Source organism: Eretmochelys imbricata, chromosome 5 (genome assembly GCF_965152235.1).
Source record: "Eretmochelys imbricata isolate rEreImb1 chromosome 5, rEreImb1.hap1, whole genome shotgun sequence".
Classification (NCBI taxonomy): Eukaryota; Metazoa; Chordata; order Testudines; family Cheloniidae; genus Eretmochelys; species Eretmochelys imbricata.
In genome coordinates this window covers 57,970,155-57,982,620 of record NC_135576.1, presented here as the reverse complement: position 1 = coordinate 57,982,620, position 12,466 = coordinate 57,970,155, and the positions used below count along the sequence as shown (strand labels likewise).

The window sequence follows — 12,466 nt, the reverse complement described above, 5'->3', positions numbered from 1 at the left end:
AAAGCTTGACAGAGATCTTGTAGGTGTTTGTCTCTGTCTGAGGGGTTGGAGCAAATGCGGTTGTATCGCAGAGCTTGGCTGTAGACGATGGATCGTGTGGTGTGGTCAGGGTGAAAGCTGGAGGCATGCAGATAGGAATAGCGGTCAGTAGGTTTCCGGTATAGGGTGGTGTTTATGTGACCATTGTTTATTAGCACTGTAGTGTCCAGGAAGTGTATCTCTTGTGTGGACTGGACCAGGCTGAGGTTGGTGGTGGGATGGAAATTGTTGAAATCATGGTGGAATTCCTCAAGGGCTTCTTTTCCATGGGTCCAGATGATGAAGATGTCATCAATATAGCGCAAGTAGAGTAGGGGCTTTAGGGGACGAGAGCTGAGGAAGCGTTGTTCTAAATCAGCCATAAAAATGTTGGCATAAATGGAGCCAAAGTCAGGGTGATCTCTACTCTTGAGGGCTCTGAGATCTTCCAGCCAGGAGGGAGAAGAGCTTGCAAAGCAAGTAGCTGCTACAGATGCCTGGAGGAAGGCTGAAGAGACTTCAAAGTCTTTTTTGAGAGTGGCCTCCATTGTTTCTAACTATGGTATTCGGAGGGAATAACCATATCTCTTGCCAGGGAGGCTACGGTAGCATGAGTCTTCAAGATCTCGGTAATCTGATCCTTTGGTTCCTGGATCTCGTAGAATTTTATGGTGATTTTTCACAATGTGGTCTGGCTTACCCCATTCATCCCTGATTATTTCCTCAAAGGAGGAGTGTAAGGGAATCGCTGTCTCAAGGGAGGATTTCAAGGGGAGAAATTTGCTCTGTGGCTTACTCTCAGGGATCTGTATGGGTTGAATCTGAAGAGTGGATACAACCTTGTTGTACATGGCCACAAATTTCTCAGGGAGAAAACAGCTTTGCTAAGACTTTCCCCAGTCCTGATCGGAGTCAGAGCCTGACAATTCACCATCCTCGGTGGAGAAGACATCACAGGATTCATACCTCCTACATCTTTTAGGCTTTTTCTTCCCCTTTTTTGATTTTTTTTCACTTTTTTGCTTACTTAGAGACCATATGAGCTCCAGTATGGCTTTGATAAGGCCTTTCGCAGCTAGCTTTCCTAGAGGCCTGGAGACCTCTTGTGAGATCCGTTCTGAGTCCTCACCTACTGGGGCCCATTCCCGCAGGGAGAGGGAAGGGAAACATTTCCACAGCCCTCTGGCCGAATTGGGAAGGGGGGCTGTCCCCTGGTTCTTTCCCCAAGACACTCAAGACCCATTTTAAGACTTGTGACCTCTACAAGTCTCCCCTCTCTGTTCTTCAGGGGCCTCTTAGGACTTACGCCCGAATCAGCTGACTGCGGTCCTCCTCATCCTTGGAGCCTCTCCCTGTTCTGCACAGAGATTCCAGGTCTGTATTTTCCATTTTGGAGATGCGGCTGTTCTGGTGGGTAGAAGACCCCACATGACAGTCCGACTCATAGCCCCAGTACCTAACAGAGTTAGGAATGGAAGACTGAATGCAGGCTTGGTACAACTCACCATCTGCTGAGCTCGGGAAGGCAGTTTCACAGATGGAGCTCCATTTGGATTTCTCTCAGTGCTTTCTAGGCAGCTCTCCCATCCCTAAAAAGATGTGGGGGAGCTAGCAGGGAGGCACTGCAGAGGAGACTTCACCTGGATTCCAACAGCCGACTAAAAACTGGCCCAGTGGGCGGAGTAAGGGAGTGAGAACACTGCTCACATCTGCCCCAGAATTTGTCAAAAAATAGCCCTTTAGGCAAATGAAAGAAAGGAGCACTGGAACTACCATCTGCATGCTGCTGTGGAGGCAGAGAATCTGGCCAGAAGCACAAGCAGAGGGGGTGCGAATAGAGCAGTGGTGCCAAAACACTGATTCACCTCTGTGAGTTGCAAGGGTGAGCAGAGCAGCCCTGATAGCAAGAACTGTGGGAGATGCTGGGCTGCAGAAATGACATTTTGTACAAATATAAAATGTTTAACCGTCTGCATTGCTGAAAGCCACGTTCAGGAAAATCTGCACATTGATAATTGACTCTAAGAAACTATGTGGTTGATGATACATAACATTCTTCCTGCTTATGCTTAAAACTGCACCATGTTGCTCATACTTACATTCTTTTCTTCGAACCCAAACACGCCAACAGGAGAGTCATTTGGTGGAATAGTGACAGTCACCACGGTGTCATCCCCAAGTCTGGCACCACCTGTCACCCTGATTAAAGTGACGTTGAACAGCTCTAAAAATTCTATTGCAGTGTCATCTATGATTGTGATCTCTATCACCCCTGCAGCCTGCAAAAAAACGAGAACCAATAAAACAATACAGGATACAACAGTGAATTCAGTCTATTTTATTTTATGAATGAAACTCAGAAAAATTAAGTCTTAGATTTTGTAAGTTGTAAAAGATTACTAAATGGTTTTAGTTTGGCTCACAAACTTGCTTATTTATTTATTTATATATTTGGCTTTTGAAAACAAAACCATACCAAAATGTTGGAAATATATTTAAAACTCATTTATGCAAACTTTCTGGATTCCTATTAAAATTGTGAGGAATTTAACCTACTGAAATCCCAATATACTGTGAATTAAAAGTAATACTATGAACTTAATAATCACATTTCCATACGGAAATTTTGGGCTTACTATTATTACAAGTAAAGATCACTATTACTAAAAGTCATTAGACAAAAAAAAAAAAAACAACCACTTTTCAGTTTCTTCACTTTGTATATTTGACAGCACAGTTTTGTTGATAGTCATTCACACTTCCTGCCTCACACACTGCTCTTGAAGAAGCTCAGGTGCACATACTTTCCTAGGCCCTGCAAGAGGGTGTCGACCATTAATAGCAGCAGCAGCAAAGCTGAATGTGAAACTGAGAAGCTGGCAGGCAAGCATTTTCACAGCACAGAGAGGAAGGGGTAAGACTTAACTTATGCAGAACTATTACAGCTCTTGGACCCATCCAAGAGGTACTTTTCAACAACAGGAAGGAAGCAGAAAAAACAATTATGAAAATTTGGATGGATTCTTTTAACTATTCCAAGGGTGATCAGAAAACGGATTGTTTTAATTAGTAAATTATTTAAACAATTTAATTTGACAGGCACCCTTTTTCACACTAATACAAAAAACCCACAATGGTATACATTGAAAATTGCCAACGCCTTCTCTAATTTGTTATCCCTGGCCCCCATGCTGCAAATATGAAAAGGTGTTCGGACTGAATGGCTCCTGCTTATCTCTTCTGCCATATGTTTTTAGTATGAAGTAGTACACAGAATGTATTATATTTGGCTCTAAACATGATTTTGTTCACAAAGTATACCATTGTTTGCCAAGGTCCATTTTCCATCACATGAAATCAGCCACCCCTAAGAGTGCACACTTTGTCTCTCCAAGTGTGATGTGAAATCTAACAATGCAGCTAAAGAAACATACAAATTCATTGTGTAAGTCCACACAAAACATGGGCTAATTATGAGTTTCCCACTTATCAGGAAAAAATAAGGATTTTTTTTTTGTTTTTGTTTTTTACTGGTGGAGGTGTAAAGACATAGATCCCCAATGTGGCAAACACTTATATTTCCCTTTAAGTACCTGAGTAGTGCCATTAAAGTCAATGGGACTGACTATGCATGTGCCTAAAGTTAAGTTCCTGTGTACATGTTCACAGGATTTGGACCACAAATAGTAAGCAGAAATGTGCTCTGAGACTTTACACTCCTATCTTTTAAAGGAAACAAATGCAAAAGACCCTGAGACTTCTTAACTCAGAAATGTTTATATTTTCAGCAACATCATACTTGTCCATCTGCAAATGTAAGGTTTCCAAATGATGGCGTAAAGTCTTCCACGCTAGCGCTGGCAGGCATGGCTTCCCAGTATAGTTTTACTGACCCAAACCTCCCAGCCTTCCGAACAACTGGCAGCTTCAGTATATTCTGTGGTGGAGGCACCTCATAACCAGCAACTGCGCCACTAAAATCCTGAAAATTCAGAAAACATGTTGAGTGCCAAGGCAAATGTGTTTCTCTTTTCTCATCCCCTGCAAAAAGACTGATACCAAAATGTTCAAAAGTAGCCAAAAGTGAGGGGCTATGCGTTAAAGTAATGAGTTAGCCCCTTTCTATATAATCTATAAAACAAGACAGCAATATTGATTATTATTAGTAGTAGTATTATAATTATAGAAAGATCAAATTGTTAATCTGATGTAGTTAGGGTAAAAATAACCCACGAATGTTTTAGCAATTCCAATGCTCTCATGAACTAAGTATCATTAGCAGCAAGAAAACTTTTGTATAGAAATTGCTAGTCCAGTATCTGGTCAATGTAACTGATTTTAGTGCTAGAAATCTTTTAAAGACTATTTTTAAATGCAGCCTGAAAACACAGAACCTACTGCTAGAATACAATAGTAAATGTTTAAAATTCAGTCTTACCTTCACAACATTGAAACTAAATATTCCTCTGGGGTCATCATTCTCTTCAATTGTTACCTCAGCTATTTCTAACCCAATTCTCTTCACACTTGGCTGCCCTTCAGCCAGAGAAGAATCTACCAGATGCACATCAGTAATATTGACTACAAATCCTTCCTGTAATTCTGGAACATTATCCTGTGAAAATGTTTTTAAAACGTCACCCCAATTGTAAGTTCATGTTATAAGATGGATATTATGAAAGGAGGAAACTGACTGGCTGCTGACTGAGCAGAAACAGGTAAAACCACGGCAGTTGAGATTAAATAACTAATTCCCTGCCTCACATCACATCGCCTATGAAAAGGGGGGAAAGGATTTCTGAAAACACTGCTGACTAGGAGGACCTGAAGGACTTCGAACATCCTATAAAAACACATTTTTATTGGTCATGATAAAGTCTAGGGGCCCCAATCAATTGATGTTTTTTTTAAATCTGAACAATAAATCTGTTAAAAGGCAAAAAGTGAAATACATTATTTTACACAGATTGAAGTTGTGCCAAATTTATAACCCAACATGTTCCTGAGAGAGTTTAAAATTCACCACAAACAAGTTTCCATAAAACCAAATTACTCATTTCACAGTAAACAAAGCAAAGGATTTGGATTGCTCACAAACTAGTTACCAGTGTCCAGACTCTGCTGAAACAGATTTAATGAGCCAATTTTCCTCCTACAATACTTATAGAATGTTACACTTTTCCTTTTGCCCCTGGACAGAACCTACACTATAATCTTCCTTAAAATATAACAAAAACTTGTCTTCTTTTCAATTACTCACAGGCAAAATGGTGACTATAACGTAAGTCGTGATTGTGTTCTCTGCCATAATTATTGTTTCTTTTTCTATCACATAATCCTTATTCTCCGTGGCTTGGTTGAAAGGCTGAAGGGCAAAATTAGGTTTGGCGCTCAACTGTACTGCAATATCTCCAACAAATCCTTGTTCTCGAAGAATTTGTAAAGTAACAATAGTAGGATTCTCTGCAAGATGAAATGGGAAAGAAATCTATATTAGCTCTGGTAAAAACCCATCAACATATGATTGCTCTAACCCTTTCCCTGCTGGTTTTCCACTTCATCTCACTGTGCTAGAATTATCCTGTTAATCACTCACTGAAATCAATGGAATGTTAGAGCATGAATTCATGTTCAACATCACAACCAGTGCACTCTATACCTAAAAATTTAGTAACTCAAGCTGTTTGAAAGGGCATAAGGGATATTTGAATCTCTGCACAGAATGCAGGGGCGGGTAGCATTCTGAGACGAAAATTTTTTGAGAAACATAAGAATTGAATTTTGCGATACAAAATCTTTACTTTAATGTACACATTCTCAGTCAGTTCCCCGCTCCCTCTAGTGCCCTGTTTTGAGTGCCCTTCATGCATTTTAAATAATTCTGAAGTCATTACTGATACTGATATAGGAAACAACCTCTGTGGCAGTGACTCTGGTGGTGATACTCAGGGATTGCCCTTTATTCGTGCATGTCTAAATCTCAAATTCCCCAGAAAAGGAAATGCACTCATATTGGTGATGACTCAGATCCCCTTTGGGAAACTACATTTTCACCAGAGTCCAAGAAATTGCAGAACACCTAGGGCGTGCCTGGAAGTCCTGTATCTAGGGCAGGAGGGGTGGATAAAAGTGGATAAAAGAAACAAACCAGGAAGGCTAAGGGTAAGACAAACGGAGGGAAAAAGGTAACTAGTATATGTTTTTGCTTGTAAATATTGAGCTGCAATGTAGTGTCCATTTCCATTACTTTTCATCTGGAAAAGCCCTAAATACAACATGCTCTGAAATACTAAAAAAAGGAATAATTTACAGATTAAACTCCAATAAATTATCAGATGCCAAACACAAATCATTGTAATGAAGTAGCATGGGGAATGTGTTTTATACATATGTATAGAACACATAAGTTATTACAAAATTCAACTTGATTACACACTACACCTTTGACTGAGAAACTGTGGCAGGGAAGGATGAGGGGCCAGGCTCCTAAAAGCATATTTCATGCACGGAAAAGGGCACACAACAGACTATTTTCCTCTGTCTTTGGAGAACTTCCAGGATGGAAGCTGTGGATGAATCCTGATAGCCCTGCTGGTAGAGACAAGAGTGGGGAAAAAAAAAACATGTCTGGTAGGGAGATGGAAGCAAGGGGAACTCTCCTTGTAGAGGAAAAGATTTCAGGTGGGGTCTCTGCTATTAGAGCTGGGTGGAGAACTGGGTGTTTTTTTCAAAATGAATTTTTTCTTCAGATTTCTGTTTTGTGGAGAATTTCAAATGTATTTTTGTTTCAATTTGGAACAAAAAAACTTCAGAAATCTTGAAATCCTGCACAAAAATAGAAGTCTGGAAAAAGGCATTTTGAAAAATCAAAATGTTTCGCCTCGATATTTTCTAAACAAAATTCTACGTGGTGGGCAGATGGGGAGCCAGAAGCCTGGAAGCCCTGGGAGCCCCAGCCAATTGGGCGGCTGAGGAGATGGGACCCTGGGGCTCCCAGAGCTACTTGACCCCTGGGTCAGCCCAACTCCCAGTTGGCTACCAAGAAGCAAGGTGGGCAAACTGGTGTCTGGGTTCTGCCAGAGCTTCATTTCAATTTCACCAAATCGGCAAGTTCCAATGAAATAATATTTTGCCAGAATTTTTCAGACCAGCTGTAGCTGCTTGTGCATGGAAGGAAGATTGGGAGGCTAGGCAGAGGGTTTCTGAAACTGTAAGAGATGAGAGGTGATGGGATGTCAATGTCAAAGAAGCAGTTGGAAGGAGAAAAATCTGAGGCAGGAGATGGACAGAATGGGAGCCTGATGGCAGGGAAAGGAGATGGGAAAAACCGTAGTGGTGGAGCTAAGCTGTCAGGGGAAAGGATGTGAGCTCAACAGGAACAGTAACTGCCGATGGACAATATGGAGTAGGGAAAAGTCTTCAAGTGAAGACCACTGTGGCTCTGCACACAGTCCAAACAGCCCTATAAGCCCAACTTACAATAGCTCGCTCTGTAGGACTCCAGCAAAGTTCCAGAATCGAGTATGACTGCACCAACATCACAGCGGAGGTGGTACTGCTTTTCCCCGTACCTACATCCCTGTTTGTCCCCACCACAAGTCACAGAGCATGTGAATGGACAGTTGCGTTCACTGCTTGGGATCAGCAGCAGCCTCCCGTGCCATCTTCCCTCCAAAGATTTTCTGTTGTCTGGCAGCTACCGGCATAGCAGTGGATGCCAGCAGGATCAGGCCATTTGCCTTTAATTAGTTTATTTTTATAGTTAACAAATTTGTGGCATACAATTCGTAATATCTAAAGGTGATAATGACATTGCAGAGCAGAAAGAGGAAATGTGTAACCAGTGAAGGCAAAGTTTCCCTGAAAACCTATATTCTTAAGTTTAAAGACAAATATTTAATATGCAGCAATTTGTAAGAAGGCAATAGTATGCACTAAGAATAATCTTACTTTCTAGTGCCATGCATACAAGACAAGACACCATAGTTTTTAGCAAAATAAGGGAATGATTCTGTTTATTAGTGAAAGTAACATAAGTCAAGTTAACATCACAATCAACTTGCAAAAATAACTGGAGAGTCTTTATTTACAGTGCATATGAAATATCCTATACGCAGGAAAGTTGCATAGTTTTGTATTTCTAAGGATGTTTTTTGACTGCTGTGGGACCACTTCTGTTTGTCACTGAGTTGTTACTGCTGTTCTTTTGGTTTTTGCTCAAACTTAAATTATTTTTAAAAATTTAGAATGTTAGTCATTAAAAACTCACATAATTAACATCAGAACGTCTAAAGATGACATACTTTAGTATGCCATTATTTTAGCTTCTTAGCAGGAACTTAAGACTGACTTACCTTTAGGCTCTGCTACTTTAGCAAAGAGAGAGTCCGTATGCCAGCCAACTACACCGTAGGGAGAATCATTAGGCAAAATGGTAAGCACAGCTCGTGCTCTCTTAGGGTCTATGATGGCTCCTCTCATGGGATCCTTAATACCCACAGTAGTGACATGGGTGAATGTTATAACAACAGTTTCAGAAAGCTCTGCAATGTTGTCTGCAAGAACAGTCAGGGTGATTGTGGACAGGGCCTGACCTTCTGAAAATGTTATCTAAAAAGTAAAAAAAAAACAGGTGAAACATTTTTTTCCATACTATTATTTTAAGCACCTTCACCAATATTTGCTTTTGTAAAAATCCATCAGTGAAAAAAGTGTGAACAGAGCATTAACAAAATATGCAAATGATACTGAACTCGGAGATGGTGTGACACCACTGAAGACAGAAAAATAACTGAAAGGGCTCCAGAGAGGTTAGCAACACTGACAGCAAACAGCAAAAAGAGAGTCACTTTGGAAAAATGCATGCTGTTTAATTGGGGCAAAACAATCAGAAACACAGGGAGGGAGAAATAGTTCTTAACTAACACTGGCCTGAGTTTTGGAGATGCTGAGTACCCACAACTCTCAATGACTTCAGCACATCTGAAAATCAAGCCGTTTTTATCTGGATCTCTTAAAAACAGACTTAAGTGTCTAAAACACCCATTTTGAAAATCTGGACCTAGATGTCAGCAGAATAACTCAATAATACAACTGCATTGCGGCTTTTTGTGCCAAACACTTTGCTTTCCTGCTTTGTCTAAGTCAAGAAGCAGAGAAAGTCAGTAAGTTGCTGAAAACCCCAAACCCCTCCACTCCCCTAACTACAAATGTAGATTTTAGGGGCACAGTGTCAATACTAGTGCTTGCTGAATAATATTCAACTGACAACTTAGTTGACTAATGTCATGATTTTTTTTTCAAATAAACTATTTGCTGAACATGAAGTTTATTATTCACCCATCTATAATCCATTTTTGACGATTATATTATTGTTTTAAGTTGTCACTATAATATTTTTAAATATATGTATAAATAGATGAATTGATCACATTTAAAATAACCATGTAGCCTCCCGTAACATTCTGGGGGACTTCAGAAAAAACAGCTTCCACAAACAGCGGCAGAGAGACTAAGGGAACTGAAACAGAGGCTGTCTGCCTCACTGTGCTCGAGACACAAAAACAGACAAAGGGGGCTAGGCCAGAGCCTGATGGCCCACCCAGGTGACCAACTGCAGACCCGGAGAGCTTGCACATGACTGGGACTGCCAGGAGATTGAGCTGAGCCTGGGTGTTGAAAGTCATTGAGGACTCTGAGACAGAGCTGGATGCAGAGAGTCAGGTTCCAGTAGCAAAAGAGGATGCAGTTCCTGAACTTCTCTGTGCAGCAGAGGTCCAGAATCTGTCTTGACCTGAAAGGGCAGCCTGCCTGCTGAGACCTGTAGGCTTCCTGCTGCATTGGGATCCAAGGGATGAACAGGACTTGAGTGACCAGGTGCAGTCCACTCCACAAGAGACTGAGCTCCAAGACTCCACCTTGCAAAAAAGCACTGACTGGCGGCTGCACCCACTAGACCTCCACAGCACTAGAGCTGGAGAATGGCCAGAGCTTCTCAGGGTATGTCTATACTACCCGCCAGATCGACAGACAGCGATCGATCCAGTGGGGGTCGATTTATCGCGTCCAGTCTAGACGCAATAAATCGACCCCCGAGCGCTCTCCCATCGACTCCTGTACTCCAGTGCAATCAGAGGCGCAAGCGGAGTCAACGGGGAGCGGCAGCAGTCGACTCACCGCAGTTAAGACACCATGGTGAGTAGGTCTAAGTATGTCGACTTTAGATAAGTTATTCACGTAGATGAAGTTGCGTAATTTAGATCGATCCCCCCTCAGTGTAAACCAGGCCTCAGTGAAGGACACCACACCCTTTTTCAAGGTCCTGCTCCGCCAGCTAGCTAAAGCCTACAGGGAGACTTTAGGGAGCATTCTATTTACTTTCACTTTGTTGTGGGCTTTTGAGTGAAAGAGTGTTTATTTTGGTGGAATGGTTGCTCCGTCATTTATTTGATATACTTGATTATCTGCCTGCCCCCTTGACCCAATTCTCTGTCTTTTCTCTGATTTTATGTCTTTCCAGGAATAATTGTTGTATATCTTCATAATCTGTTGGCCCTTGATTTCTTGGATCTATAATTTGTAATGTCCTAGAAGTCACAGGATTTGTCTATTAGTTTATGCACCCAACCACTAGGTGGAGCTGGGCCCGAAGAACCCAGGGCCCATTGGTCCTAAGGTGGGTCACTATGCACTGAGGAGAGAGGAATAAGGGTTCTACCATACTTGGGCATTCCAAGAAGGGACAACAGCTAAGACTTGGGATATTTTATAACGTATTTTTAAATCAGTGCTTCACTAATTGCAGCAAAATTAATACATACCATTCCTGATGCTGGAAATATATCATTAATGCTCCCATTGGCTATCCACTGTACTGTAACTCGGCCATACATTCCTATTAAACGTTCAATATTCAAGGTGATTAAGTTGTCTTGTTCCATTTCTTCAACTTGCTTAGATAAAGAATTCTGGAAACGTACAAATATAGTACAACCATACAAATTAATTATTTGAATGACTAGAAAACACAGGAAGAGATCCTATATTAAATATTCAAAATGATCTTGAGGCATTTGGAAGAAAATTTTAAAACTTGTATCCCCTATGTTAAGTACGTAAATCCATATTTGCACACTTCTGGGGAAGTGACCTAATTTTCAGAGGTGCTAAGCCCGTAAAGCTCCCATGGACATATTTAAATAAAATAAATAAATAAATAAATAAATAAACAAACAAATTGGGCAGTGCCTAAATATGTATTTAAGGGCCTCATGCTAAGTATCCAAGTTTGAACTTTTTTGCTACGATGATTTCATCCCCGGATTAGTTTTAAAATGGCTGAGAAACGTGGGGAACTTCCAAGGCAGATTCAGTTTATCTTAGATTTTTTTTTTCAAATTGCAGCATTTGATTTAGGGAGTACTTGCTATGTATACGATTTTCCAGCCAGAGCTTACTGTGTTCTTGCCAGTTGATTCTGTGGTACCTGAGGGTGCATTGTGGGTCTATCTGCATGAGAGCACTCTCTCCAGATTTCCTGTGGCTTCTATTTCCCTTTGCATGATAGCTTTGCACAGATTTGTACATACCTGTCCTAGGTCAACCTGGCCCTTTAAGATGTGTTCTCAGTTCAGGTCTCCCTTGATAGTGATTTCTCTCCAGAACAGAAGCATTCTAGGGGTGGTCATTCCAAAGAATAGGAATTTGATGTGGGCTCTATTAGCATTCCCAGGTCTATCCCACAAAGTACCCATTAACTGCCAGAGGTACTCCTTTTCCATCTGCTGCTCTGCTTATTCCCCAGCCCTTTCCACTGCTGGTCCTGATCCCTTCAGCCTCTTTCATACTGATGAAAAGTAGGTTGCTTAGATCTCTTCCCGCTTTCACAGATTTATAGATTTTAAAGGAGGGACCATTAGGATAATCTAGCATGAGCTACCGCATAACACAGCCCATTGAATTTCACCCAGTAATTCCAAGTCCACAACTTCTGTTTGAACTAAAGTATATCTTTTAGAAAAACACTTCTAGTATGCCTTCCCAGAATGCTTTGTCCTAGTCCTACAGTTTCCATGCTAACAGAGAACTGCCACCCGCCCAAATATCTTTGTTCTAGGTGGTAAACAGGAGCATTCTGTAAGTGGCAAAATGATTCCTCTAACCAACAAAAACATGAAGCCTTTCACCTGCTCAAAGCGAAGTCCAAAGGAGGCTACGTAACATCAAAAACAAGTGGTAGCGAGAGAAGGCCTCTGAGATCCAGAGTTTGGTAAACCAGGATTACTTAAGAAGCTTCTTTCAAGCAACAAAAGCCAGATATGGGTCAAGCTCCAAAGGCTAAGCCTCTTACATTCCCAGCATGGACAATGCAGTCATTAAACAACGCTGGAAGGAGCACTTTGAGAGCCTTCTAAACTGCGACTCCATGGTCTCTGAAGACACCATCAAG

At 41.2% G+C, this 12,466-nt stretch overlaps 1 protein-coding gene across 1 annotated transcript in view; it reads right to left on the bottom strand.

Moving 5' to 3' along the window:
* The window catches only part of ADGRV1 (adhesion G protein-coupled receptor V1), a 420,452-nt gene that overhangs the window by 275,503 nt on the left and 132,483 nt on the right, over positions 1–12,466 (bottom strand). The window contains exons 54-59 of the mRNA XM_077818015.1: positions 10,839–10,985; positions 8,373–8,628; positions 5,279–5,481; positions 4,457–4,633; positions 3,818–4,000; positions 2,118–2,297 (exon numbers count right to left, since the gene is read on the bottom strand). Coding sequence (XP_077674141.1) covers positions 2,118–2,297; positions 3,818–4,000; positions 4,457–4,633; positions 5,279–5,481; positions 8,373–8,628; positions 10,839–10,985 — 1,146 coding nt within the window. The remainder of the gene's footprint in view (positions 1–2,117; positions 2,298–3,817; positions 4,001–4,456; positions 4,634–5,278; positions 5,482–8,372; positions 8,629–10,838; positions 10,986–12,466) is intronic.